This window comes from Podarcis melisellensis (genome assembly GCF_964234715.1).
Source record: "Podarcis melisellensis genome assembly, chromosome: 12".
NCBI lineage: Eukaryota > Metazoa > Chordata > Lepidosauria > Squamata > Lacertidae > Podarcis > Podarcis melisellensis.
In genome coordinates this window covers 15,403,071-15,430,066 of record NC_138544.1, presented here as the reverse complement: position 1 = coordinate 15,430,066, position 26,996 = coordinate 15,403,071, and the positions used below count along the sequence as shown (strand labels likewise).

General features: G+C 44.8%; 1 protein-coding gene and 1 long non-coding RNA gene across 2 annotated transcripts in view; one reads left to right on the top strand and one right to left on the bottom strand.

Moving 5' to 3' along the window:
- The window catches only part of LOC309353653, a 43,437-nt gene extending 26,413 nt beyond the window's left edge, over positions 1–17,024 (bottom strand). Inside the window, exons 1-2 of the long non-coding RNA XR_014161978.1 lie at positions 16,820–17,024; positions 1,605–1,766 (exon numbers count right to left, since the gene is read on the bottom strand). This is a non-coding gene — a long non-coding RNA (uncharacterized lncRNA). The remainder of the gene's footprint in view (positions 1–1,604; positions 1,767–16,819) is intronic.
- Positions 17,025–17,103: 79 nt separating this feature from the next.
- The window catches only part of LOC309380844 (collagen alpha-6(VI) chain-like), a 71,740-nt gene continuing 61,847 nt past the window's right edge, over positions 17,104–26,996 (top strand). Inside the window, exons 1-5 of the mRNA XM_081930940.1 lie at positions 17,104–17,714; positions 18,637–19,248; positions 22,145–22,980; positions 23,627–23,669; positions 26,308–26,868. Of these exons, the coding sequence (XP_081787066.1) occupies positions 17,648–17,714; positions 18,637–19,248; positions 22,145–22,980; positions 23,627–23,669; positions 26,308–26,868 (2,119 nt within the window). The 5' untranslated portion in view covers positions 17,104–17,647. The remainder of the gene's footprint in view (positions 17,715–18,636; positions 19,249–22,144; positions 22,981–23,626; positions 23,670–26,307; positions 26,869–26,996) is intronic.

The window sequence follows — 26,996 nt, the reverse complement described above, 5'->3', positions numbered from 1 at the left end:
AGCTACAAAGCCACTTCCACCCTGCAGAGGAGGTGGGATTGCGGGCGTCACGGCCCCACCCCGCGCAATTGGGGGAATCCCCGCCTGTCCGCGTCACCCCCTGGCAAGCCAATCGGCTGGCTCTGGGGGTGTGGCCTGCCCTATTTAACGCAGATACGGCTGGGGATCTCCCTCTTTTCCTGCCTATCAGCTGCTCCTGTTTCCCACCCTCCCGCCCTTTAAGGTTTTCATTCCTTGACCTTGGTTGGTCGCCGTTGAAGGGCCTGGTAGGAATTTTTCCACTTGGCAAATTGGCACCAGCCACTTGGTTTTCACCTACCTTGTAGCAAATCGTCACAACTTTCTTGGTATTGGCGGTTAGGCATTGGTATTGCTCTGTCGATGGAAGAGGGGAGGTAGCGCCATCACCTGCCCCGCATATTGAAGGGTAATCCAAGAAAGGATTCTGGGGGGCGTGGCCCTGTCCGAAGCCTAGTAGATGTGCATCAGCAGGACTCCCCCTACTGGTGGTTAATCCTTCCTGGACTTCAAGCGGACGGGCTGAAGCCGGATATAGTTGGTTAGGACCAATGCCTAAGCCAATACCACTCATCACCTGTTACCAATAAAGTTGTTGCGTGGTGAGTCTCCTCCCCCATGTGAAATGAAGACACTGGACACAGTATTTTAGGTTAATGGGCATGAAAAGGCCACAACTTTATTGATTACAGAATTGAAAGGTATTGGCTTTAGGCATTGGCTCCTAACGACTACCCGGCATGGAGACCGGGAAGGGTTGTCCACAAACCGTGGGGGCCCTGTTGAAGTAGGCCAACTAGGATCCCACGGGTGTCACCGCTCGGGGGCATGCCGGAGGCCCTTACCTCCCTAGTTTCGGACAAGGCAACGCCCCCCGGAGTCCTCTACCAGACTACCCCTTTCATTGGGGGAAGGTGATGGCGCTTCCTTCCCTCCCTTTCATTTGCATATCAATTCCCCCTGCCAATGCCTAACTGCCAATACCGCGGAAATTGTGACGTTTGCTATGAGGTAGGCGAAAAAACCAAAAGGCTCGAAGTGCGCCCAGTTGGAAAAATTCCTACCAGGCCCCTTGCGGCGACCAACCGAAGTCCATAGCAAGGTCATAGCTAGCTATGCCTAAAGGGTGGGTGGGATGGGAAAAGACCTCTGAGCTGCCAAGGTGGAAAGAGGGCGGTCTCCGGGCGTGCCTGGCCTTAAGTAGGCTCAGGCCCCACCTCCCCGGCCCGCTGATTGGCGGACCGGCTCAGCGACACGCCCGGGGATTCCCTGCTCGCGTGGGGGCAAAGGCCAGCCCCCGCGCGTGTGTAGGAGGAGTTAGCCCGCAACCCCATCTCCTCCGAGTCGGAAATGGCTTTGCCTTATTTAGCCCATTAACCTTAATAATTGTGTCATGTGTCTTTATTTCCACTGGGGGAGGTGGGAACTCACCATGCAGCAGTCTCTGCCATGTCTCCAAAGGAACACAGACTCTGGAACCCCCTGGAATCTTCCTGCGGCTTGGCAGAGAGTAGGGGCTAGCACCCAAGTTTTGTAACAGTGCTGGGAACAGCCCTTCAGATGTTGAACTATGGCTTTCATCATACCTGATCATGGGCTTCTGCTGGCTGAGGTTGATGGGAATTGGAGTTGATGGAAGGTCACAGGTTCCCCATTCATGCTTTGGCTGCTGATCCGACGGCAGGATGCAGGTAGTAACAGTGAGATGCAAAACCTCCTTGTAAAACGGCACATTCTCACTATTATAGCTGGGAATGATAATAAATACTGTTAGAATTATGACGACGATGAAAGTCAATACTTGGGCATAGTGTTCATTTTCCAGTAAGCTCCAGAGGGATGTATCATATTTATACATCCTGTCTGCCCCCCGCCCCCCCAGCCCCAAAACCGCTCCAGGTAGAAACTATTCAGCTAATTTTCTCCGCGTCCTTTGGCCAAGAATGGTGGACAAGCGAGGCCAGGAAAATCACTTGATAGATCATCCCACTGGAACTCCGGCATCTCAACGGCAACCAACAAGAGGTTCACCAGCAGTTCAGATCCATCTCCAAATTGTCCTTGCAGAGCCATTGCCAAAGGGCATGGCTTTGCCAGCCAAAACAGTACTGGGGAGGGGGGAAGCCCCACACCTGAAGGAGTTAGGTCACAACGCGGATTCACCCCTCACGCCCCAGCTCTACACAATCTACAAAACACCAGGACCATCTTCTACCGCTGCTGGCTAAGGAATTTATAGGACTGGATTGATTCCCAAAGAGCAAATCAGGTTAGTAAGAGATTCTCCCAGGGCAAGGGTAGGCTCGCTCTTCTCCTCTCTTGAGGTGGAATCAGCAAAGAAGACAGGCTGGAGAAGGGAAAGGTTAGGTAGCAGGGAAGAAAAGACCAGGAAAGGTCATCTTGGGAGAAGAGTGAAGTACTCTGGAGAACTTTAAAAATGCATCCTGTTTCAACGTGGAAGAGCTTTTTGCGGCAAATCGTTTCTACAGAGGCTTCCACGGCTCCTGAGATCCTCTGAATGGGTTTTGACCTGAGAAGCATCTTCTTTTTCCTCTTGGTAAGTTGCAGCAACTGTCTTTGGTGCTGAATAGGACAAGGAGGGTCCCCTCCTTTCCTTGATCATTTAGGAAATCTGATCATTTAGGGCAGCAGAGTAGAGCAGGATTGCTTGAATTTTGCCTTGTGGGTGACACTGCTCTTATACTCTCCCTTTCTCTCCCCCCCCCAATATAGATAGATAGATAGATAGATAGATAGATAGATAGATAGATAGATAGATGATAGATAGATAGATAGATAGATAGATAGATAGAGATAGATGATAGATAGATTGATGATGATGATGATGATGATGATGATAGATAGATAGATAGATAGACAGACAGATAGACAGACATAGATAGATGATAGACACATTTATAGAACAACTTGCAAAGCTTTCCCAAACGGCTATGGCTAAATACATACTTGCTAGGTCACATGTGCATCAACTTGTGTCCTATCAAGTAATATATCCTAAACCACAGAGCCTAGGACTTGCCGATCAGAAGGTCGGTGGTTCGAATCCCTGCGACGGGGTGAGCTCCCGTTGCTCAGTATCTGCTCCTGCCAACCTAGCAGTTCGAAAGCATGTCAAAGTGCAAGTAGATAAATAGGTACCGCTCCAGCGGGAAGGTAAACGGCGTTTCCGTGCGCTGCTCTGGTTTGCCAGAAGCGGCTTAGTCATGCTGGCCACATGACCCGGAAGCTGTACGCCGGCTCCCTCGGCCAGTAAAGCGAGATGAGCGCCACAACCCCAGAGTCGGCCACGACTGGACCTAATGGTCAGGGGTCCCTTTACCTTTACCTTTATCCTTCAATTAAAATGTTGATATTATATACACACGTCAACAGAGAAGCCCAACACCCTTGTCTGTCTTTCTACTCCCATCATCTTCCCAACCTGCCCCCCCAAAATGTTAGAGCAATGTGGCCAGAAAATGATTGAACAATTTTCCCCCTGCATCGCCCGTTGTCAAGAGGTGTCTCCTAACAAGTCCCATTTAAAACATCACAACACTTAGTGGCTTAAGAACTAAAGAAAACTCTGGGAACCGAAGCAAATCTCTTTCCAGTTGTGACTGCAATGTGGCAATGTGTGTGTTTGTGTGTTTTTAAGTCAAACGCATTATAGCTTGGATCCTTAAGGAAGTTCATGCGAGGAAAGTTTCCCATTCCTTCCTCCCACCTGCATTCCTCAGGAAAAAAGCCTTTCAAAATGGTAGGGGGTGGACAGGCTCTCGAGTAATGTCCTTAAGTGAACTTATCTCAGGTTCCAAGACTAGTTCTGGATGATATTCCATCCCACATTGTTGAAGAGAGTTCCCCCCACCCACCCAGAGAAGGTTTTTTTTGGAAGAGGTGCAAGAGACTGCAGCATAAGGTGAGATGGGAAATTTAAAATACCTGAGGACCCAAGCCAAAACATACACAAAGTGAAGTTGGCAATATGTGTTGTACCTGTCAGTGTGAGCTAAGCGTTTTTGCATGCCTAGACCTGGTCTGTTTCACATCAGGGCAATTGCTTAAAGAGTTGGGCTTCACGCTTCACAAAGTCCAGACAAACGGCACTTTTCCTTTTACTGGGTTTCCGTCAAAAGAAGCCTATTTTATTCGGCTCCTTTGTGGAGATAGCCACAAATCTCATGGGCCAACCCATCTCCAGAAACCAAATATTCAGAAAACGGATTGTCCCTGCTATGTGAACATCTTGTGACCAGTTCGAAAGATATGTTGAACTATTCCCCAGATGTCGGAGAAGTATGCACCCAATTGACTCATCGGATAATTCTGTAAATCTTACCCTTGTGTGAGAGGAAATATATTAGTATATAAATTCTCCAGTAAGAGGAAGCAAAATTTCCCCAAATGTTTTCCTTGGCTGCATGCTGGGTGGGAAACATGCAAGTCCAGGATAAGGCTAGGCTTGCTCCTGTAGTCAACCTGTGGTCTTCTGCTGGACTACAAATCCCATCACCCCTGACCTCTGGCTATGCTTGCTCGGGCTAATGGGGGTTGGAGTCCAACAACATCTGGAGGTGACTCTAGACTTACAAGTAGCAAACACACATTTCTGCTACGGGGTTGTCTATCTGAGTTGGAAAAGGCCAGCTGCCAGTTTGACAAGTACTGGAATCCAAGATATCTATTAAGATAAAATTTGTATTCTTGCATGAACGTTATGAAGATGATTTCAGTTCAGGGAAGTGTTTGCAGATGTATGAAACTTGTGCTTATGTTACACTTAGGATCAAAGTTTGGAAAGTTAACCAGGGGAATCTGTGCCTGATGATCTTTATCCGTGTGGTTTTGAAATATAACAAGGAGTTAGATGTTGAAAGCTGGATCTACACTGAATATATGTCTGAATTAGGTTTAACTGCAAAGGGGCAGGGGAAGACGAATGCTGAAATGTGTCAGGTTAGACTTGCCAATACATCACTCAGCTAGATTTAAGAACTTAAGGCCTCCATGCTGCTGGAAGCAAAATACCCAATGACAGCTGGTCACATTGGGAATGTTGTATTTTAATCTTGTTTTTAAGTTGTATTTTAATCAATTGTTTTTATACCTGGTGTTAGCCGCCCTGAGCCCGGTCTTGGCTGGGGAGGGCAGGGTATAAATAAAAATTATTATTATTATTATTATTATTTGCTAACGAAAGCTTAAAGTAGTTGGAGAGGGGAGGGGAAAATGCAGTTATTATCCCAAAGGTTCCTAGTCTTTTTCTTCAGTTTTCATCAGGCACGTTTGTGCTCTTTCAATAGACACAGGATGGAAAGCAAATATTTCTTGCAGTGCAAAGCGTAACAATTTGAAGAGAAGTCCTACATCGAATGAAGTTGAGACTGAACTCATTGTGACTATAAACAGGAAGGAAAAGAAACTTGGAAGATGTTCCTGCAGCATCTAACAAAACCATTCCTGCAATATAGATCCATATGCAAGTAATTGAAAGCCACCTGTTGGGATGAATGAAAACCTTTGATAGTACAGTTGTTCAGCAGATGTCCGGGGTAACCTGGGGGAAACGTTGCCACAACGAGCAGAAAGCATTTCACCATTTGATTTCTGATAACACTTGATGATCACAGGGGAGAGAGACAGCGGAAGAAGATTGGAAGAAATTTAAGGACTATCTTAGGAAACATTGCAAAATTAATGAATGTTAGAATGGCGTTGGTTTAGAAATTATGTGGTTTCCAGCTGTAATGGATAAGTAAAAAGAAAAGAAAGGCTAAAAATTAAATGAAAAATAAGGGAAAGGATTTGCTGAATTAATAAATTAGAAATTGGAATACAGAAAGGGGAGGTATGAGGAAGTCGGGGAAGTAAGTTATAAGAAAATAAGGGATTGAAATTATACTTGTTTTTGTTTGTTTGTATTATTGTTTTGTTTTGTTTTTATATAGTTTTTGAAACTTTAATAAAAATCTTTTTTTAAAAAAAAGAAAAAGATGATCACTGATGGATGGATTTTGGGAACATAACAACAGAATGCATACCAACAATGGCAGGAAGCCTCAGGCAGCAACAAAACAGCCTTTTGATCAGGCCTTGCATTGCAAAATGAATGAACTTCTATGTGCTCAGCCAGAAGCCAGAAGTAACTATTCAAAATTGGATGATTCAGTATAGTGACAAGTGGTCTGGGCCAGTATTTCACCGCCTCAAGACTTGAAGATTGTGTGAGACAATACAGAAAGTTTTCAGGAACGTGTTGAAAGGACAACTGTGCAATGAGAAGAATAAATTAAAACAGAAAATCTTGATAAACAAATAATTTGTGTGGCTGTCCAGTTCAAACAAAGGATTGCTTTATGGGGTTGTTGACCAGCAAATGATGATGTTTTCTTTTAGCATATTTGCTGCATTCAAAAACTGTTTTCGCAGGCCAGAGAGGATTCTTCTGAAAGAACAATTAGTGCATAGCTCAACCAATGTCACCTTCTTCAAGGATTTAAGAGAACAGCATGCCTTTCCAAGAACCCATTTCAGACATTTTTATTTTGTGAGGAGGAGACCTTGTGTCCTTGCTGTCTCACTCCCCGACCATTCTTGTGTTGGTATGGAAGATCTGATTTCTCTGATGAAAATAGGGACATCTGGTCCTATTTTTGCAAAAAAAAAAAAAAAAAAAAAGAGGTACCAGAACTCACCACGAATGCCTCCCTTGTTCTCTTATAATGACAATGACTCCCAGCTGAAAAATAGGGACCTCCTATTCCATACCCTCCAACATTTCTCTGATGAAAATAGGGGCATCCTAAGGAAAAGTGGGACATTCCAGGATCAAATCAGAAACTAGGACAGCTTCTGTAAATCCGGGACTGTCCCTGGAAAATAGGGGCATTTCGAGGGTTATGATGGCTCTGTTTTACATATACTGCCAAGAGACAGTATGCCTCTGAAGTGAGGAGAGCGTTGTTAGGGGTTATAGGGGTAGAAATCCCAAAGAAAATGTTAAGGCCTGGGACTTGGGCTTGGACTCAGAGCCGGAGGAGTCTCAGTCCACACCGGATCCTCTTCCTCAGGTGGTATCTGAACCGAGTCTGGGGCCTGATTCTGAAGAGTCCCAGTCTGCACAGGTTCCCCTAAAACAAGCACCAGCTGGGCCAAGTCAGGGGCCTGAGCCTGCCCTGGCTCCAGATGTGGGGATTACCTTGTTGCCCTCTGCTGGGCAATCATGTACAGCTGCTCCACTACCCACTGACGTCTAGTAACCCACTGACGTCTCCTGAGCTGCAGAGACTCAGGTCTGATAGAAGGAGAGACCTGAGTACTCACAGGAGGAGTGCTTGCCTTTGGGCGAAACAGGGAGGTGAGTCACCGGGGGATCAGGACCGGCCGATACCCCATCAGAGATAAAAGGCTGCCGGACCCCATCCCAGGTTGCGGGAGCAACATTGCTGCTTGCTGGAACCTGCCTGAGACCTTGTGCCTGACCTTGCCTGGTTTCCTGCCTTGGCCCTGTTGGAGTGACTCCTCGTGGAATCCTTGGATTCGGGCCCGACCTGGACCGCATGGCTTGGGTTAACCCCTGAGCCCAGCACAAGTGGCTAGGATTCTTTATGCGCTGAAATGGAAGGAAGAAGTCATCCCCACCAAAGAATGGATGAGTAAGATAATGAACAATGCAGAATGGGCAACATTAACAGCAAAATTAAGAGAACCTAATGCTGAGTGCTTTATGGAAGAATGGTTGCCTTTTGAAGACTACTTAAAGAAATATTATAGTAAATGGGTGAAAGATTTCTACGAACTGAAGAAAAGCCAGAATTGGGAATTATGGGGATAGAACTACCCAAACTATGTAGAAATTTATTCATGTATGCAACTACAGTGGCAAGAATGTTACTTGCCCAAAAAGGGACAGAAGAAGAAGTCCTAGCGAAAGAAGAATGGATACAAAAACTTACGGAATATGCAGAAATGGCGAAACTTACCGGAAAAAATAAGAAATCAAGATAACAAACTTTTTATAAAAGAATGGAAATGGTTTATTGACTATTTACAGACACAAAAACCTGTAAACAGATAAGAACATTGGCAGGATTATTGTAATAGCCTGCAGTTTATAAGAGTATATATTTAAAGTAGATGAATAAATCAGTAAATTAAGCTAATTTGGAATATGCAGAAAATATAAAAATAAATGTAAAGAACCGCAGAAAGAGGAGAAAGGCGAGTTTTGAGATGTTAAAATGATTTTAAAATTTTTGAAATGCATAAAATTGAACATCATTAAAAAATAAAGAAATATTATAGTAGGATGAACTCATGAGCAGGATTTGAGCGATGAGCAAAGGAAGTAATTGGATTATATTATCATGGTTATGATTTTGAAGATAGAAGATAGGGGGCAGCAGAAACAAAAACTCCATGGAAAACAGGGTGGGAAGTCAACAAAAATTAGAGAAAAGAAGAAATTGGGTTTTGATTGTATATTTCAAAAATGTTGAAACTTAATAAAATATAATGGACTTGCACAGCATGAGTTTTCTACATACCTCTTCTGACTGAAGTCCATGTTTACCATGTGTGAACATACAAACATACATTTCATACAATCCTTAAAAATGTTCAAACACACCTAGACTCAACCCCACAGATAATTCCTTTGCCCACCACCCCTCACCCCATCTTTGCGTGAGCGCCAGCCAGGTGAGCTGGAGGCAGGGGGCAATGCCCCCTGCTGGGCGGTGCTCGGGCTCCCGCCCACAACCACTCCCCTCTCTTTCAGGGAGGAGAGTCTTTATCCATCTTATTTACTATTCCAGTATTTAAACGGAACTTTTTTATTCTAATAGGAGTTCTGATTTTTCAATATGGTTTTCAAAGTATCCTTTAAACACCTTCCAGTCCCTGTCTATCTTCTCTTTTGAGATACTTCCAATTTCTCCCATTATTTTGGATATATTGTAGTACTCCAATAATTTGGCAAGCCACTCTATTTTTGTCGGTATAATACCACTTTTCCAATTTTTCGCAATCAATAGCCTTGCGGCTACTGTTGCGTATAAATATAATATCTTATCTTCTTCCTTTAGACTTCCTGGTACTATTCCCAATAGAAAACCTTCTGGTGTTTTCCTAAATGAATATCTGAACATTTTTTTTCGTTTTGTTATATATTGTTTCCCAAAATTGTTTGATGTTTAAACAATTCCACCATATATGTATCATAGGACCTTTTCCAATGTTGCATCGCCGGCAGACATTGCTACAATTTTTATTCATTTTTGCTTTTCTTTCAGGTGTTAAATACCATCTATGTTGTATTTTGAGGTAATTTTCTTTCAATATATAACACACTACTTGCCTGCCCTGCTAATTCTGGACTTCTACTGTATAATGAAAAATAAGGATTGTGAGAATAACTTTTGGAAATGTTCAAAGGAAGGCAAAGCCAAGGAACATTTATCACTGTCTCTCTTGCTTATACTTTACCTCAAGTCACTAATATAATCTCGTTCTCCAAAACGCATTCCAGGATGTCCAAGAACATAGCTTGGCTCATGGTGCTCAATATCATAAGCAAAGCGAATTAAAGTCATGCCAAGCCATCTGCTTTAAAGCAGAAGTAAGAAATTCACCAAAAAATAAAAAATTGAACTGAAAAACGAGGCCCTGTAAGATGGCAAATCTCATTAACAGCACTGAAAAACAAATATAGGTTTTTCAGACATTACCACATCTTTCGTTGCTCGCATGACAAATGTTCTGAGCATTCCATTGCTCCAGAAAAACTAAGAGTAATACAGAGTGTATCATACTCTTCATACTACTGTATTTCTACCTAGGTTTCTAAGGCCTTCTGCTCACTTCATCGTTCTGTGTAATGGCTGGGTCTCTCCCACAGAAGCGAGACAACTCCGGCAGCAATTAACTCAGGTTTATTGCTCAAAACACACAAAATGGCCTCGGTCAGGTAAACCTGAAGGAGTGTCTCCACCCCCATCATTCTGCCCAGACACTGAGGTCCAGCACCGAGGGCTTTCTGGCGGTTCCCTCCCTGCGAAAAGCCAAGTTACAGGGAACCAGGCAGAGGGCCTTCTCGGTAGTGGCACCCACCCTGTGGAACGCCCTCCCACCAAATGTCAAAAACAACTACTAGACTTTTAGAAGACACCTGAAGTCAGCCCTGTTTAGGGAAGCTTTTAATGTTTAATAGATTATTATATTTTAATATTCTGTTGGAAGCCGCCCAGAGTGGCTGGGGAAACCCAGCCAGATGGGCGGGGTATAAATAATAAATTATTATTATTAATCACACTGGAGCTCAGTCACTCAGCGTCTGCTCCCAAATTAGCTGTTGCCGAGTCTGAGTTCCGCCCCTTCCTCTTCCCACTTCTAAAGCCCCACTTACACTTCCTTTCCTGTTCACGCCTCTCATTAATTCTTGCTCGCCTGAGCGTCATGGGATGGGCTATTTCCAGTGGCCCTCCTTCTGAGTCCGAGCTTCAACTGTCAGTCTGTGTCTTCGCCCTGGAACTCCCCCCTCCTTCTCCTTGTTCTCGGAACTCAGGCTTCTACTGCAACTTGGCTGCTCCTCCCTCGTTCCGCATTCCTGCCTAATTATCTCCTCCTGTCTCTCCAAGCTCTCTCCCTCTGTCAGCAATGGGACGCAGCTGACATTCTGCATAAACCATGTTTGTTATACATTGAAGAATCCACAGTGGAATGGTGACACTAATTCTCATTAGCAGCTGTCCATGAAGTGGTCGTGTACCATAGAATCATAGAATTGTAGAGTTGGAAGATGACAACAACAACAATAATAATAATAATTTATTTATATCCCGCCCTCCCCAGCCAAAGCCAGGCTCAGAGCAGCTAACAGCAGTAAAAATAGCACAGTTTACATAAAATCTCAGTCAATTAATTGAAATACATTCTAAAATCAGTTCAGAATCAAATTAATGGCAACCATTGGGCTAGAGTTCTATGAAGATTACAGAAGGAGAGAGGGGGTCAGACTGTGCCTTGGCCAAAGGCCTGGTGGAACAGCTCTGTCTTGCAGGCCCTGCAGAAAGATGTCAAGTCCCACAGGGCCCTAGTCTCTTGTGGCAGAGCGTTCCACCAGATCAGGGCCACAGCCAAAAAAGCCCTGGCTCTGGATGAGGCCAGCCTAACTTCCCTGCGGCCTGGGAGCTCCAAGATGTTTTTATTTGAAGACCGTAAGGCACTCTGTGGGACATACCAGGAGAGGTGGTCTCGTAGGTATGAGGGTCCTAGGCCATATAGGGCTTTAAAGGTTAAAACCAGCACCTTAAACCTGACCCTGTACTCCACCAGGAGCCACTACAGCTGGTATAGCACCGGGTGAATGTGATCCCATGGTGAGGACCCCGTAAGGAGTCTCACTGCGGCATTCTGCACTTGCCGGAGTTTCTGGGTCAGTCTCAAGGGCAGCCCCATGTAGAGTGAGTTACAATAATCCAGTCTGGAGGTGACCGTCGCGTGGATCACAGTGGCTAGGTCAGGGCGACAGAGGTAAGGAGCCAACTGCTTAGCTTGGTGGAGATGAAAAATGCCTCCTTTGTTATAGCTACAATCTGCACCTCCATAGAAAGGGAGGAGTCAAAGATTACACCCAAACTCTTAACGGACAGGGCTGGCACTAATTGCACCCCCACAAGAGATGGGAGTGTTGGGGATAAGCAGTGTCCAGTGCACAGCGGAATGATGAAAAGTATGAGCCAACATGCTCTATACTACTTTATTTACAGTTCAAAGCTGGTAAGTTACAGAAAAACATTTTCCCTCTGCCGGAGCAGAGAAAGCGTCATCTCTCCTCTAAAGCACGGAGAGAATCACTAACTGAAACTGCAAAGAACAGTGAAAAACAGGAAACCAGTGTACGTCATATCCAGTCTCCTTTCCCGTGGGAAAACCTCCAACAGTACAGACTCTGTGGAATGTAAACAACCTGTCTCGTGACAAGCACTTCGCTGCACAGAGAAGAAAGCAGAAACCAACATCCTCCCCCTTTCTGTGAACATCTCTGGGCAGCGTGTTCGTACAATATCAGTACAAACCCAACTTCTGCACATAGGTACAGTGTTGATCCCTTGATACAATCTTGGACAATACATCAGCAGGAATTTCATTACCTGGCATATAGGACACCGTTACGAGTCCCTTCTGAATACGTTCCCTAGCATGTTGCAACTTCAATTGCAAGTGCTTCGTGCTTTGCTTACAACCTTCAGAATTCAGCAAAGCCAAACATGCTTTGTTGTCCTGGTAAACCTGGATTGGACATTTGACAGGAATTTTCATGTCTTTGCACAATTGTAACAACCATTCACAATCTCTAAGTGAATAAGACAGTGCATTCAGTTCAGCTTCACAAGTACTTAAGCTAACTGTTGTTTGCTTCTTGCATGACCAATCAAATAGACCCTGATTGTACTTATAGCAAACTCCAGACGTACTTTTCCTGTCTGTAGAGTCACTTCCAAAACTTGCATCTGCAAATATCTCAAGACCACCAGACTTCTGATTGTTAAATCTCAGTCTGTAATGCATAGTGCCTTTCAAATACCGCGCTATGCGTTTCAGAGCTTTCCAATCCTTAACAGTAGGATTGTTGACTTGTCTGCTTAGCAAATTACAGCTTACAGCAATGTCAGGTCTTGAACATCTGGCAATGAAGTTTAGTTTGCCTAGCACACTTCTGTACAGTGTAGTGTCAGAAAATGCTTCTTCAGTGTCATCTACCTGATAACCTGTTATCATCGGTGTATCCACAGGGTTAGCATCCATCAGGTTTAGTTTGCTTAACACATCAGCAATTTTCCGTGACTGGTGTACTAGAATGTTACCATCTTGATCTCTCTCTATTTCCAGAGATAGGTAGTTGTTTACCTCACCAAGATCTTTCATGTCAAAGTGCTCTTTCAGTTGAGCTAGGGCGTTATTGTACATTGTGACATCTTTCCAAAAGAATAAAAGATCATCAACATAAAACAAACAATACAGTTTCTTTTGCCCCTCCTCTTTGACAAATACACATGGATCAGATTTCCCTTGCTTAAAACCTAGAGAAGACAATACTTCAGTGAGTTTTGTGTGCCAACACCGTGCACTTTGTTTGAGACCATAAAGGGACTTTTTCAGAGCACAAACAAATCCCTGTTTTACCTGTACGCCATCAGGTGGAAGCATATAAAGTGATTCACCTAGAGATCCGTACAGAAAAGCTGTATTCACATCATGGTGACTAATGTGTAGATTTTCTTCTGCAGCTAGCTTGAGCATAAGCCTAATGCTCTCATACCTCACTGTGGGTGAGTAGGTCTCGTGATAGTCTTCACCTGGTACCTGAGCAAAACCTCTCGCTACCAACCTGGCTTTGTGTCTGACTATCTTGCCATTTTGATCAGTCTTCGCTTTGAAGACCCATTTGCTTCCAAGCAGTTTCATTCCTGGAACTATTGGAACTAGGTCCCATGTTTTGTTCCTTTCCAAGGAATCAAGCTCAGCCTTCATGGCATTTAACCATGGCTCAGCTTCCTTTGAATCCAAATCCTGGATTTCTTGGAAACTTGAAGGTTCAAAAACCTTCTTGGAGCTTTTAACAGCTGTTACTGCTATCTTAGCAAACTCATCAGCAAATCTCTTTGGAGGTCTGCCTTTTGTGGCTCTCTGTGACCTACGAATTAGCCTTAAGTCTTCAACACTCTCCTCTTCCTTCTTAGGAGAAAAGTGACCTATTGTGAACAATGGTTCCTCCAATTCTTGATCAGAGCTTTCAGAGGGTCGCATAGAGGCTTTCGCACTCTTGAAATCCTCTGAATCACCCGATTCAGTTTCAGACTCAGAATCAGAACCTTCATCAGTGGGTGTGGGTTGTTGTGGTTGCTTTTGACTATCCTCAGTCTCATCACTGTCTTCAGGATAACATTGGAAAATTCCCACATTCTCCCCCCACTTGGCATTGTACTCAACACTTCTTGTGAGCTTAATTTCCTTAGAGTCAGTCATCATTATTCTGTAAGACCCTTTCTGATAACCTAGAAAGATACCATGCAATCCACGCTTGTCTAACTTGGAGTTTTGTGGTGAGTGAACCCACATGTCAGAACCAAAATTTTTCATGTGTTTGATGTATGGCTTCTTGCCAAACATCTTCTCATAGGGGGTACAACCAATCGCTGAAGATAACCTGCGATTATAACTGTAAGTGAAACATGAGAGAGCTTCGGCCCAATAACTCTCTGGAAGATTTGCATCATGCAGCAAGGTTTTTAACCCTTGAAGCAATGTCTGATTTGCCCGTTCCGCAAGTCCATTCTGCCATGGCGAGCGAGGACTAGACAAATCGTGTTGAATTCCTTTCTCAGCCAGAAAAGCTTCAAACTGCTGAGAAGTGAATTCTCCCCCCCGGTCAGTGAAAAGAATTTTCATCTTCTTACCATGCACATTTCCCAACCAAGCACAGAATTCCTTGAACCTAGGAAAAGCCTCTGATTTCTGCTTGAGATTGTACACATAAATATACCTGGAAAATGCATCAATAAGAACCATGAAGTACCTATTCCCACCCAAAGAGGGCGCTAGTGGTCCAACCAAATCAGCATGAATAATTTGGTATGGTTCTGTAGCTTGCCTACTAGACACCTTACCTTTCGCAGCCATTTTCACCTTGTTTGCTGCGCATGCCTTGCACTTCATGTGGTACCTGCAGGGTTTAATAGTCATACCTTCAACCAAGGCAGGCATTTTAGATACTGCCTCAAAATGCAAATGACCAAATTTTCGATGAAAAGCGTGAATACATTCTGCATGCAAACTTTTGTTAGAACCTGCAATGCAACAAGTGTCATCCTGCACAACATCATCATAATACAAAACAAACAAACGATCAACAAATTCAGCATACAATTGATAATCATTTTTCTTGGTGATGATGCACCTATTGTTTTTAAAGGAAACGTCAATCTTCTTCTCAACCAGCTGTCCAACGCTGAGCAGATTATGCTTGGCGTCCGGCACATAAAGCACATCCTGTATCGATAAGTCCAAACTGTGAAGAACAACAGTTCCGTAGCCTTTACTGGGGATTGTGTGGTCATCCGCCTGGTGAATCGCACCTTCCTGCGGTGTAAAAGACACGAACAGTCGCTTATCGTTGCACATGTGATGCGTCGCCGCTGAATCAACAACGAAGAAAGATCTAGACTTCTTCTGGACCTCTGCAACCTCTGTAACCTTTGGAGCGTAGCGTGAGACCATTGCCTTGTGCTGCGTTGTCCTGGACACCGGACCTTTGCCTTTGCTCTGGCCTTTTCCACACGATGAGCTTCCACTGCACTGCTCTGTCTTGGCCCTGGGATATTTGCATTCCCTCTTCATATGGCCTAGACGTCCACACGAGTAGCATTTCACTGCCTTCAAAGCTTTGGCGCCATCTGGTGGATCCACTGCACTATGGGATGACGTCTGTGAAGACTCCCCATTTCCCATGCAGCCAGCACCCCGCCGATCTGCTTCATTCTGAATCATGGCAGTAACACAAGCTACTGTGCGTTGAGCATTTGGCTGATCAGTGGTATCAAATCCCCCACTTGCTTCATCCAGCCTTCTGCAGCTAGCCATCATGACTTTGGCACTTGCCTCTTGCGTCATCTATGCTGGTTTAAATCAGACTGCTTTATACAAGCTGTGTCTGTGTACAGCTGCTTCAATCGAAAGGCAAATTCTAAACAGCCTCTGCCTTGCCTGAGCCTCTTTGCTTATCTGCAGCTGCTTCAAACTGCATTCCCAAAGGCAAGTTCAATAGCGAAAGTCCCCAAGTGCTTTCTCTATGTTGCCCTTTAATTCTTGCTGCGTCACATCTGCAGCTGCTGTGAAACAACAGCACTTCGTAAAAGTTACTTTCGATTTCCCGATTTCCCCCAGCATAGGAAATCTTTTCCTTTTCTTTTAGCCTTTTGCCTCTGCCACGGCAAAACCGGCTATTAAAAGTTCAAAGTCCAGCCATAAAGCCATTAATTAGAAGCTGGCAGGCTGCCCGGAGCAGTAGCACATACCTTCATCAATCATCTTGACGCGCAGAGCAGATACCGTGCGTTCCGTCTCTCTGCCGCTGTTCCGATGCTTTGCCGGCACTTCGTCTCTGTGCTCCTTTGTTCCTTTGCCAGGAGCCCGACTACTGAAGTCCGTCCTCAAAACACTGCGTTTTCTGGGCCCATAACCAAATGTTGGGGATAAGCAGTGTCCAGTGCACAGCGGAATGATGAAAAGTATGAGCCAACATGCTCTATACTACTTTATTTACAGTTCAAAGCTGGTAAGTTACAGAAAAACATTTTCCCTCTGCCGGAGCAGAGAAAGCGTCATCTCTCCTCTAAAGCACGGAGAGAATCACTAACTGAAACTGCAAAGAACAGTGAAAAACAGGAAACCAGTGTACGTCATATCCAGTCTCCTTTCCCGTGGGAAAACCTCCAACAGTACAGACTCTGTGGAATGTAAACAACCTGTCTCGTGACAAGCACTTCGCTGCACAGAGAAGAAAGCAGAAACCAACAGGGAGTTGCCTCTCCCAATCCCATATCGTCCCGACCCAGCCAACGGACCTCTGTGTTCAAAGAATTTAACTTCAACTGGCTCCCACATAGCCATCCAGCCACAGCTTCCTCAAGGGTCATTTAGTCCAACCCCAGCAATACTGGAATCTCAACTAAAGCATCCTTGACAGATGGCCATCCAACCTCTGAGGGAGACAGTTCCATAGTCAAACTGCTCTTACCACCAGAAAGTTCTTCCTGATGTCTATCCAGAATATTCTTTCTTGTAACTTGAAGCCATCGCTTGGGGTCCCACCCTATGGAGCAGGAGAAAACAAGCTTGCTCCATCTTCCATGTGACAGCCCTTGAGATATTTGAAGATGATCTCCTCTCAGTCTCCTCTTTTCCAGCCTCAACATAGCCAGCTCCTTCAACCATTGCTCATAAGGCTTCATTTCCAAGCCTTATATTATGAGGTCATCTGCTTTGTGATGTGTTTTGTACTTGTCGTCTGGGCAGCCCAGGACCTCCATACACACAGCCCAGGCTTGCGCCCCGGGGAGGTCACTTTGGTGCTCCTAATGCAGCTGTTTGAATTCACCCCCAGGGGCAGACTCCATTGTCTCTAGAGATAGACAGATGCCAAGTGCCTTATTGACTGTGAAGAGTAGAACCAATCAGTAGCTTTTTATCTAAATTAATCACTGATCAAAGAAGAAGTGGTCTTGGGAGCTCTCCTGTGGGATCTGGCAGAAACTTGTAAAATGAAGGTGTTTTGGTTTCTAGATGTTATTGACAGAGAGGATGAGATGTGCGGCTATGCTTTTAATATCAGCCAGAGGCTTTCATAACGTGTGGTTCTGTCCTGCATTGACTTATATAGGGACATATGTAAATGTCATAAAGGAAGATGAAAAAGTCACTCCGGACAGCAGATTCAAAGGGGATTGTTTTCATATCTCCAGCCAAGGTCTTCATGTTACTATTTTGAATTAAACCCATGATGAACCAGTGCATGAGATTGTCTGTTTTTCCCTCCGTAGCAAACACTTGACAACTTGCACAAAATATGAAGATGTTTTTGGTGTTTATTTTCATCATCACTGAGGCTCAGACGTCGATGGCTCATAAACCAGGTACAGCACTGTTTTATTGTTTTAAAATGGTCATGTTTGCTCCTCTGAAAAACCAGAATACCACAAATAGTATATTTGTACAATTGAGCAATTGATGGGACACAGGTGGTGCTGTGGGTTAAACTGCAGAGCCTAGGACTTGCTGATCAGAAGGTCGGCGGTTTGAATCCCTGCAACGGGGTGAGCTCCCGTTGCTCTGTCCCAGCTCCTGCCAACCTAGCAGTTCGAAAACATGTCAAAGTGCAAGTAGATAAATAGGTACCACTCCGGCGGGAAGGTAAACAGCGTTTCTGTGCGCTGCTCTGGTTTGCCAGAAGCGGCTTAGTCATGCTGGCCACTTGACCCGGAAGCTGGACGCCGGCTTCTTGGCCAATAAAGTGAGATGAGCGCCGCAACCCCAGAGTCGGTCACGACTGGACCTAATGGTCAGGGGTCCCTTTACCTTTACCTTTTATATTTTGATGTTAGCCGCCCTGGACGCCGGCTTCTTGGCCAATAAAGTGAGATGAGCGCCACAACCCCAGAGACGGTCACGACTGGATCTAATGGTCAGGGGTCCCTTTACCTTTATCCTTACAATTGTGCAAAACACCAGGCCCAGTTTTCATACATTCAGATGTGCCCCTAGCACATGTTAATTGACTGATGGAACAAAAAGTCCTGGATAGAGTTATGGGAGGTACAGGAGAACTTTGGGACACCCAATCAATAAAACATACCTGGACTGAGGCCATTCACCCCATACATTTAAAACACTGTGATACCACTTCATACAGTCATGGTAAAGTCTTCATGTGAGCCCCTTAGACTGCTTGACTCCACCTTAGTTATTGTAGTATTTTCTTACTCTCTGTGATAAATGAACACTTGAAGATTAAGTATTGATTCCTTAATCTTGTTCCTTTCCTTTCTTTCTTTTTAGCCCCCCAACCTGCTGATATTGTTTTTTTGGTTGCTAGCAGCAATACATCTTCACACCATGTCAAAACGTTTATTAGCAAAGTCATTGATGGTTTACCGCTAGGTCCTAATGAGTATCGTGTTGCACTTGCCCAGTATAACGATCGAGTATACAATGAATTCCAACTGGATACCTATAAAGGGAAGATTCCAATGTTGAACCATATCAAAAACAAAGTTGTGTTCAGAGGTGGGCCCTTGAAAACTGGTACTGCTCTCCGGAAGATTCATGAGACCTATTACGGGAAGCCAGTTCCTGAAAGGGACCGGTCCAAGATTTTGGTTGTGATGACGTCTCAACCATCTGGTGATGATGTAGAAGAAAGTGCCCAATTGTTGCACAAAGCAGGAGTGAAGGTCCTTGCGATGGGCATGGAGGATGCTTCCTACGATGAACTAATTCGGATGGCCACAAAACCATTTAGCTTCTTTTTCCCTAGAACAGAAGAACTCGTTTTATTTTCTCAGAACATTTCCGGAATCGTAGATGCCATTCACGTAGGTGACAACAACCACCCAGATCTAACAAGCAAGAGAGCTGAGGACAAAGTAAATAACGGGACAGTTATAGAAGGTAAGAAGTGAGATGCTGTTGAAAATAGATTTATAAGGAAGAGGGTGGCAGTACTAGAAACAGAAGTATACAACTGGTCTGTCCCATATATGGTCTTACTGGGGTCTTACTCAAAACACACTTGACACTATTTTCCCCAAACCACTCCCACCTGCCCACTAGCAGATGTCACTCATTATGTCAGCTGATGGGTGGGAGTGTAGGGCTCAACTCTGTGTTGGTAAATTCTTGACGTGTTTTCATTTTCGGGTGTAAAAATGGTGTCGGAGGGGATTTTACCGAACCGGCAAAATGTCAGGGAAAACCTGGATGTATAGCAACGCAATGGAAAAAGCAGCGTAAACAGTTCCAAAAGCTTTTAAAAATGCTTAACACTTTGGGGTTGTTCCCAAAATAAGCTTAACAATTTTGGTGGGTTTCTTTTCTTTTTTTAAAAAAAGCTCAATAATTTTGGGGTCTTCCTATGGCAACCCTATGTGTCGGTTGTGTGTACAGTGGTACCTTGGGTTAAGAACTTAATTCGTTCCGGAGGTCCGTTCTTAACCTGAAACTGTTCTTAACCTGAAGCACCACTTTAGCTAATGGGACCTCCTGCTGCCGCCGTGCAATTTCTGTTCTCATCCTGAAGCAAAGTTCTTAACCCGAGGTACTATTTCTGGGTTTGCGGAGTCTGTAACCTGAAGTGTCTGTAACCTGAAGCATCTGTAACCCGAGGTACCACTGTTCCTGTCAGCTCCTGAGTGTGTGTGGGGGGGGAGAGGAGATATTGCTCAGTTTAGCTATTCTCTGTCAAAGCAAGCAGCTCACTACAAGCAGATTTATTTTGCGTCTCCACATCGGCTAAAGAACTGTGCATAAGGCTGCTGATAGCACCCCTTGCACTGCTGTTCTCAAGCCCCCAATAGCAAGCTGGTTCTCAGATGCTCGGAAACCCAGTGCAAATGATTTTGACATGAGGGTGGGGCAGGCAACTTACCTGTCAACCATGTGACATTATAATGACACGTTTTGATTGACAGGTGGGTTATCCAACTTGCTTTAAAAGAGCTTTTATAATGTTACCCTACACATGTTCACTCAAGAGTAATGCCTATGGGGTTCAACAGGCAATTGGGTATAGGATGAGCCATACATCTGGCGCACAAAAGAACCAAATATATTTAGTCACTTTTAGTCATAGAATGAGAGAATCAGGAAGTTGGAAGGGAACCTAAGGATCATCTAGTCCAACCCCTGGAATGCAATAATATGCAGCTGCCCTATACAGAGATCGAACCTTCAACCTTGGCGTTATCAGCACCACACTCTAGCCAACTGAGCTATAGTCAATGCGTTATTGAATAGTGAGGTAATTGCCATTTCTGACACCCTGGATTCACAGATTTGTCCATCCCTTAAATACGAGTTCGACTTTTCCATTCCTGCAATTTCATCGTTGCAATAAATTTTAACAATGGTTGCCAGTTAATAGGGGTAGTGAGGCACAAGCAAAATGCCCCCTGTTTGACAAAGCTCTGGATTATCGAACTCTCCCAGTTCAGGGCTGCTCAGTTATAAATATATTAAAGGAAATCAAGAAAAACCCATCTATTGTATATGGCAACCATGCCTTACGACAGGAAAACCACAGTGTAGAAAATCAAACAACAACTCAAATCAGCTCAGCACCTCTGCAATTCAGCATCTTATGCTTGTTCATGAAAACAGTCCCACCCTGTTGTAGAAATCTTCTTGGGTCTAGATCCAGGATGGGGAAGCTTTGGCTTCTTAGATGTTGCTGGACTCAAGTTCTCACCAGCCACAGGAAGCTTGGGTGAAGGTCAGGGATGGTGGGACTAGTGGTGGAGGAAGGGGTGTGTGGGCTGCCTCGGGTGTCATCACTGGGAGGGTGACAAAATGAGTTTTTTTTAAAAAAAATATTGGGCTCACGAAACTTTTTAGGAGTGACGTGGTGGCTTATGTGCCTGCAGGTTCCTCGCTGCCTGAAACGGCAATGTGGGACTTGCTTCTGCCTGCTGCCCCTCCCTCAGCCACCCTACAGCTGAGGGGGAGGTGGCAGAGAGGCTCGCTTTGCCCCCATGCGTGGATCGCCCTATTGGGATACTGCCGGGGAGACGGGGGCATCAAGCAGACCCCCACCTGGCTCCCAACGATCACCAGTCTCCTGTGGAACAGCATCAGTCAGTTAGCGACACGAGCTTCAGATACGCTTAGAGACTCATGCACGCTCTGTGTAAATCTCCACACAGTAGATGAGGCAGACAAAGGCAGATGTAAGCATTTTGTTGTTGTTGTTTAGTCATGTCCGACTCTTCGTGACCCCATGGACCAGAGTACGCCAGGCACTCCTGTCTTCCACTGCCTCCTGCAGTTTGGTCAAACTCATGCTGGCAGCTTCGAGAACACTATCCAACCATCTCGTCCTCTGTCGTCCCCTTCTCCTTGTGCCCTTCATCTTTCCCAACATCAGGGTCTTTTCCAGGGAGTCTTCTCTTTTCATGAGGTGGCCAAAGTATTGGAGCCTCAGCTTCAGGATCTGTCCTTCCAGTGAGCACTCAGGGCTGATTTCCTTAAGAATGGAGAGGTTTGATCTTCTTGCAGTCCATGGGACTCTCAAGAGTCTCCTCCAGCACCATAATTCAAAAGCATCAATTCTTCGGCGATCTGCCTTCTTTATGGTCCAGCTCTCACTTCCATACATCACTATTGGGAAAACCATAGCTTTTACTACACGGACCTTTGTTGGCAAGGTGATGTCTCTGCTTTTTAAGATGCTGTCTAGGTTTGTCATTGCTTTTCTCCTGAGAAGCAGGCGTCTTTTAATTTCGTGACTGCTGTCACCATCTGCAGCCAAGCAATAGCCAATGCTTAATCTTGCATTTTCTTCCCACTGCAGCTTGCGATGACGATGCAGTCGCCGACGTGGTGTTCATAGTGGATGCGGGTCCTCCGCAAAACAAATTTGAGAAGATTCAAATATTTATGGAAAAGCTGGTGTCTTCTCTGGATGTGAAAGAGAAATGCATCAAGGTTGGCTTGGTGACGTTCGGCGCTAAACCTGAGGTGATATTTTTACTGCGGATGGAAATGGATAAGATGAATGTTCTGCAGCGCATACAAAGTCTTTCTCCCAAGGCAGGAAAAGCCAACGTTGGCTTGGCCATTCATTTCACAAGGGAGAAAGTTTTCACGGAAAGTTCCGGAAGCAGGAAGAGCCAGGGGGTGGAACAAATAGCCATTCTTATCACTCACAGGCCTTCAGAAGACGGGGTGGGCCATGCTGCAACCGTTCTCAGGAGAGCAGGTGTGACGGTGTTTGCAATTGGCGTCGAAAGGGCTGATGTCACTCAGTTAACCCAGATAGCTGTGTACCCACCACAACAATACGTGACCCACCTGAAAACATTTCCCCACTTGCCACGGCAGGCTCTCGTTTTTCATAAGAAGGTGGTGAATCAGGTGCAACGAAAGCTCTACATGGACAACAAAAGAGCAGAACTGCTTAAAAGAGGTAACTTGTCGTTTTACGCTGTTTCGGGAGAGTTGCAACGCTCTAGTTCCTCGACAAAAGCAAGAAGAACATCTCCGGAGGTGTTGCAGAAGACTCATTTGGTGCCTGAATTTTCGTTTAACAAATTATTATTATTAATGTTTAATAGGTTATTGTATTTTAATGTTCTGTTGGAAGCCGCCCAGAGTGGCTGGGGAAACCCAGCCAGATGGGCGGGGTATAAATAAATTATTATTATTATTATTATTATTATTATTATTATTATTATTAATTTATTTGGCTCTAAAAAAATGTGACAATAGCAGACTGGAAAGCAGGAAGCCAAACAACAACAACAGCATGCTCTCCCTTGAAAAAGCTAGAAAGGGAAAATAGCATAATCTTTTATACTATTATTTATGTAGAGCATTTGTATCCTGCTCTTCAGCCAAAAAGTCTCCCAGGATGGTTTACATCCGGTCAATTAAAACGAGATTGTCCTTTACAATCTAAAATAGAAGGTCACACAAGGGAAAAGGGACAGGGAGGGAAGTCGGGGGAAACGAAAATTCAGGCACCAGTTCTTGAACAGTTGTTCTTATAGTGACTGTTTCTTTGCACAATTCAGGGATAGGAAGTGCACGGCCGAGCTGGGCTTTCAGCAAAGCTAGTGGAAGGAGCCCTTCTTCCTATCTCTCCCACTGAGGCAGCCTGATGGAATAGCTGCTCCCTGAGGGAAAGGAGGCCTGAAGGAGTTGGCCCATCACACCAGAGCTAATGGTGTGAGCCCTGCTTCCCATCTCTCTTGAAAAAAAGAGCTCAAGATACAACATTTGACTAGTTTTGCAGCACCTTTGCAGATTTTCCTCTTGTTTCTGTCTGTCACAGACTCTGGAACCAGTCTCTAGTTTCTGGGAAATTCAGCCGACTGGCAATGGCTCTCCAGGGTTTGAGCCAGAAATCTTCCTCAACCTGAACTAGAGATACTAGGGCTTGATCCTGAGACCTTCTACACACATATATCACTGAGCTATGGCACTTCCCCAAAGGCCTGCCACTATATCATGAAGATCCACAGACATCACTGTGAGATTAATCCCGGAATATGATAACTTTTGGATGATCTCAGTATGACTAGGAAGAGAGCCATCTGAACAGGAACACATGTTCTGATAAGAATGACTCTCTCCTTCCATTTACAAATGTGGGGGGGTCGGGGAAAATTCAGAGAGCTGCGGAGGGATCCACGGGGCCTGCTGAGGTTGTGTTCTCCCACAAAACTCACAGAAGCTTCTTGCTGCTTCAAATAGTTATCAAGGCAGGATGGGAGCAGGGCAATAAGGAGGAACCTGGCCTGAACCCAGGAAAATATCCCATCCCCATTTGTAGGGAAACTAATAGATCACACTGATCTCATTGGCAGAGGTTGCAGGAGAAAGGGAGCACTCCATAGAAGAGAAAGTGTTTTGTCTTCTTGCTGCAATGTCATGTAGCAACAGATCAGGACCATATCGCATATGTAGCAGCAAACCTGGGTTTCCGAACAAGTGTAGACTCAACACTTGGTCAACCCTGGCTCTCCGGCCAATGGCTACTAGACATAATGGTTATGTTCACTATATTACATGTCTGAATGCAATTTGATGGGAATTGCAAGTGGGAAGAGTGCGGTGGTGCTCATGTCCAGCTTGCAAACTTCCTATAGCCATCTGGTTTTCCACTATGAGAAAAGGAAGCTCAACTAGATGAGCCATTGACCTGGTCTCTATTATGTTCTACGTTGCATGTTCTTCAACTCTCGGGTTGCGGCGCTCATCTCTCTTTATTGGCTGAGGGAGCCGGTGTACAGCTTCTGGGTCATGTGGCCAGCATGACTAAGCCGCTTCTGGCGAACCAGAGCAGCGCACAGAAACGCCGTTTACCTTCCCACTGGAGCAGTACCTATTTATCTACTTGCACTTTGACGTGCTTTCAAACTGCTAGGTTGGCAGGAGCAGCGACCCAGCAATGGGAGCTTATCGCATTGCAGGGATTCAAACCACCGACCTTCTGATTGGCAAGTCCTAGAGTCTGTCGTTTAACCCACAGCGCCACCCATGTCCTAAAAAGTGCTTAGGTGATCATCATCATCATCATCATTATACCCTGCCCACCTGACTGGCTTTCCCCAGCCAGTCTGGGCGGCTCCCAACAGAATATTAAAAACACAATAAAATATCAAACATTAAAAACTTACCTAAACAGGGTTGCCTTCAGATGTCTTCTAAAAGCCAGATAGTCGTTTATCTCCTTGACATCTGATGGGAGGGCGTTCCACAGGGTGGGCACCACTACCGAGAAGGCCCTCGGCCTGGTTCCTTCTAACCTCACTTCTCGCGGGGAGGGAACCGCCAGAAGGCCCTTGGTGCTGGATCTCAGTGTCTGGGCTGAACGATGGGGGTGGAGATGCTCCTTCAGGTATACTGGGCCAAGGGCCATTTAGGGCTTTAAAGATCAGCACCAACACTTTGAATTGTGCTCAGAAACATACTGGGAGCCAATGTAGGTCTTTCAGGACCAGTGTTATATGGTCCCTGCGGCCACTCCCAGTCTAGCTGCCGCATTTTGGATTAGTTGTAGTTTCCGGGTCACCTTCAAAGGTAGCCCCACTCAAAGCGCATTGCAGTAGTCTTACATTAAATAAGAAGCAGTCTTTAGTTAAATGCACTTCTGCAGAGTCTCCCTAAGAGCCTGCACTTCCCCCCACCCCATGCCCTCTGAGGAAATGTGCATGTTCAAATACGAGCAATGAATTATGTTCCTTTAATGGCTAACACATCTCTAACAACTTGCTGCCAAGCTCGGATGCTCATGTTAGTGGATGTGAGGGGAATTAGCACTTGCTCACACAATATGAGAACCAAACCACAGCCATTCTATGGAATTCCACAAATTTTTGCAATGCAGTTTTCCAGCTAAGCAATGTGTACAGAAATGCATATACAGTGGTACCTCTGGTTAAGAACTTAATTCTTTCTGGAGGTCCGTTCTTAACCTGAAACCATTCTTAACCTGAGGTACCATTTTAGCTAATGGGGCCTCCCGCTGCCGCCCTGCCGCTGCTGTGCGATTTCAGTTCTCATCCTGAGGTAAAATTCTCAACCCAAGGTACTACTTCCGGGTTAGCGGAGTCTGTAACCTGAAGTGTCTGTAACCCGAGGTGTTTGTAACCCGAGGTACCACTGTACTAGAGTAAAGTGCACGTAAAATGCCCAGATTAGTGAAGATAACATACAAAAATTTGTGACGTTAAAGGAAATTGCTCTGCAGACATGTGCATGAAAATTTTCCCATGAAAATGCTGCTGCATGTTCATGAAGACTTTTTTGGGGGGTGGATTTGCAGGCTGATGTGGAAATGCTGAAAATAAATTTAAGTTTGGGGAAAATGTGATACAGAAAGAAACTTTGAGATTCAGCCATCTCAAGTGCTTTATGCTTTTTTAAAACAAACAAACAAACAAAACAAACCACAGGATAAATTCATTGTTTGAATTATTAAACGCACCACCAAAATTCTCTTCCCCATAGGCTGTGTGGATACAGAAGAAGCAGATATTTATTTTCTCATCGATGGTTCCTCAAACCTCGATTATTTCGATTTTGTGGATCTGAAGTTGTTTTTGAAAGAAGTGGTTAGATTTTTCCCGATAGGACCGAATAAAGTTCGCTTTGGAGTTGTGCAATATGCAGAAATGAATGAGCTGGAATTCGGACTTGAGGAATATGGTAAAACAAGTGATATATTGAAAGCCATTGATAACATCCGTCAAATAGGTGGCAGTCCTCACACAGGAGCAGCTTTGACATCCATCCAGCCCTTGCTAAGAAGGTCACAAGGTCAACACTCCCGAAGTGTTCCCTGCCATCTGATAGTGCTAACTGTCCGGAAATCAGAGGACCACGTTGAGGGACCTGCTAAGAGGTTGAGGAATGAAATGGTCAACATTTATGCCATTGGTGTCAGACACGCTAACGAGTCACAGATTTATGAGATCACAGAGTCAAAGGACAGAGCTTATTCTGTCAACGATTTTGCCTCTCTGAAGCATATAAAGAATGAAGTTGTCCGAGAGATCTGTGCTGTAGAAGGTAAGAAGAATCATCTTATATTTTGCTTTTAAACTTCAGGGGAGAATGCCTGCTCTTAAATAGCCCAAATGTGCTTAGGAGATACTGGCATACTTGAAAAAAAAAAGAGAGATTTGCAGACATACAAT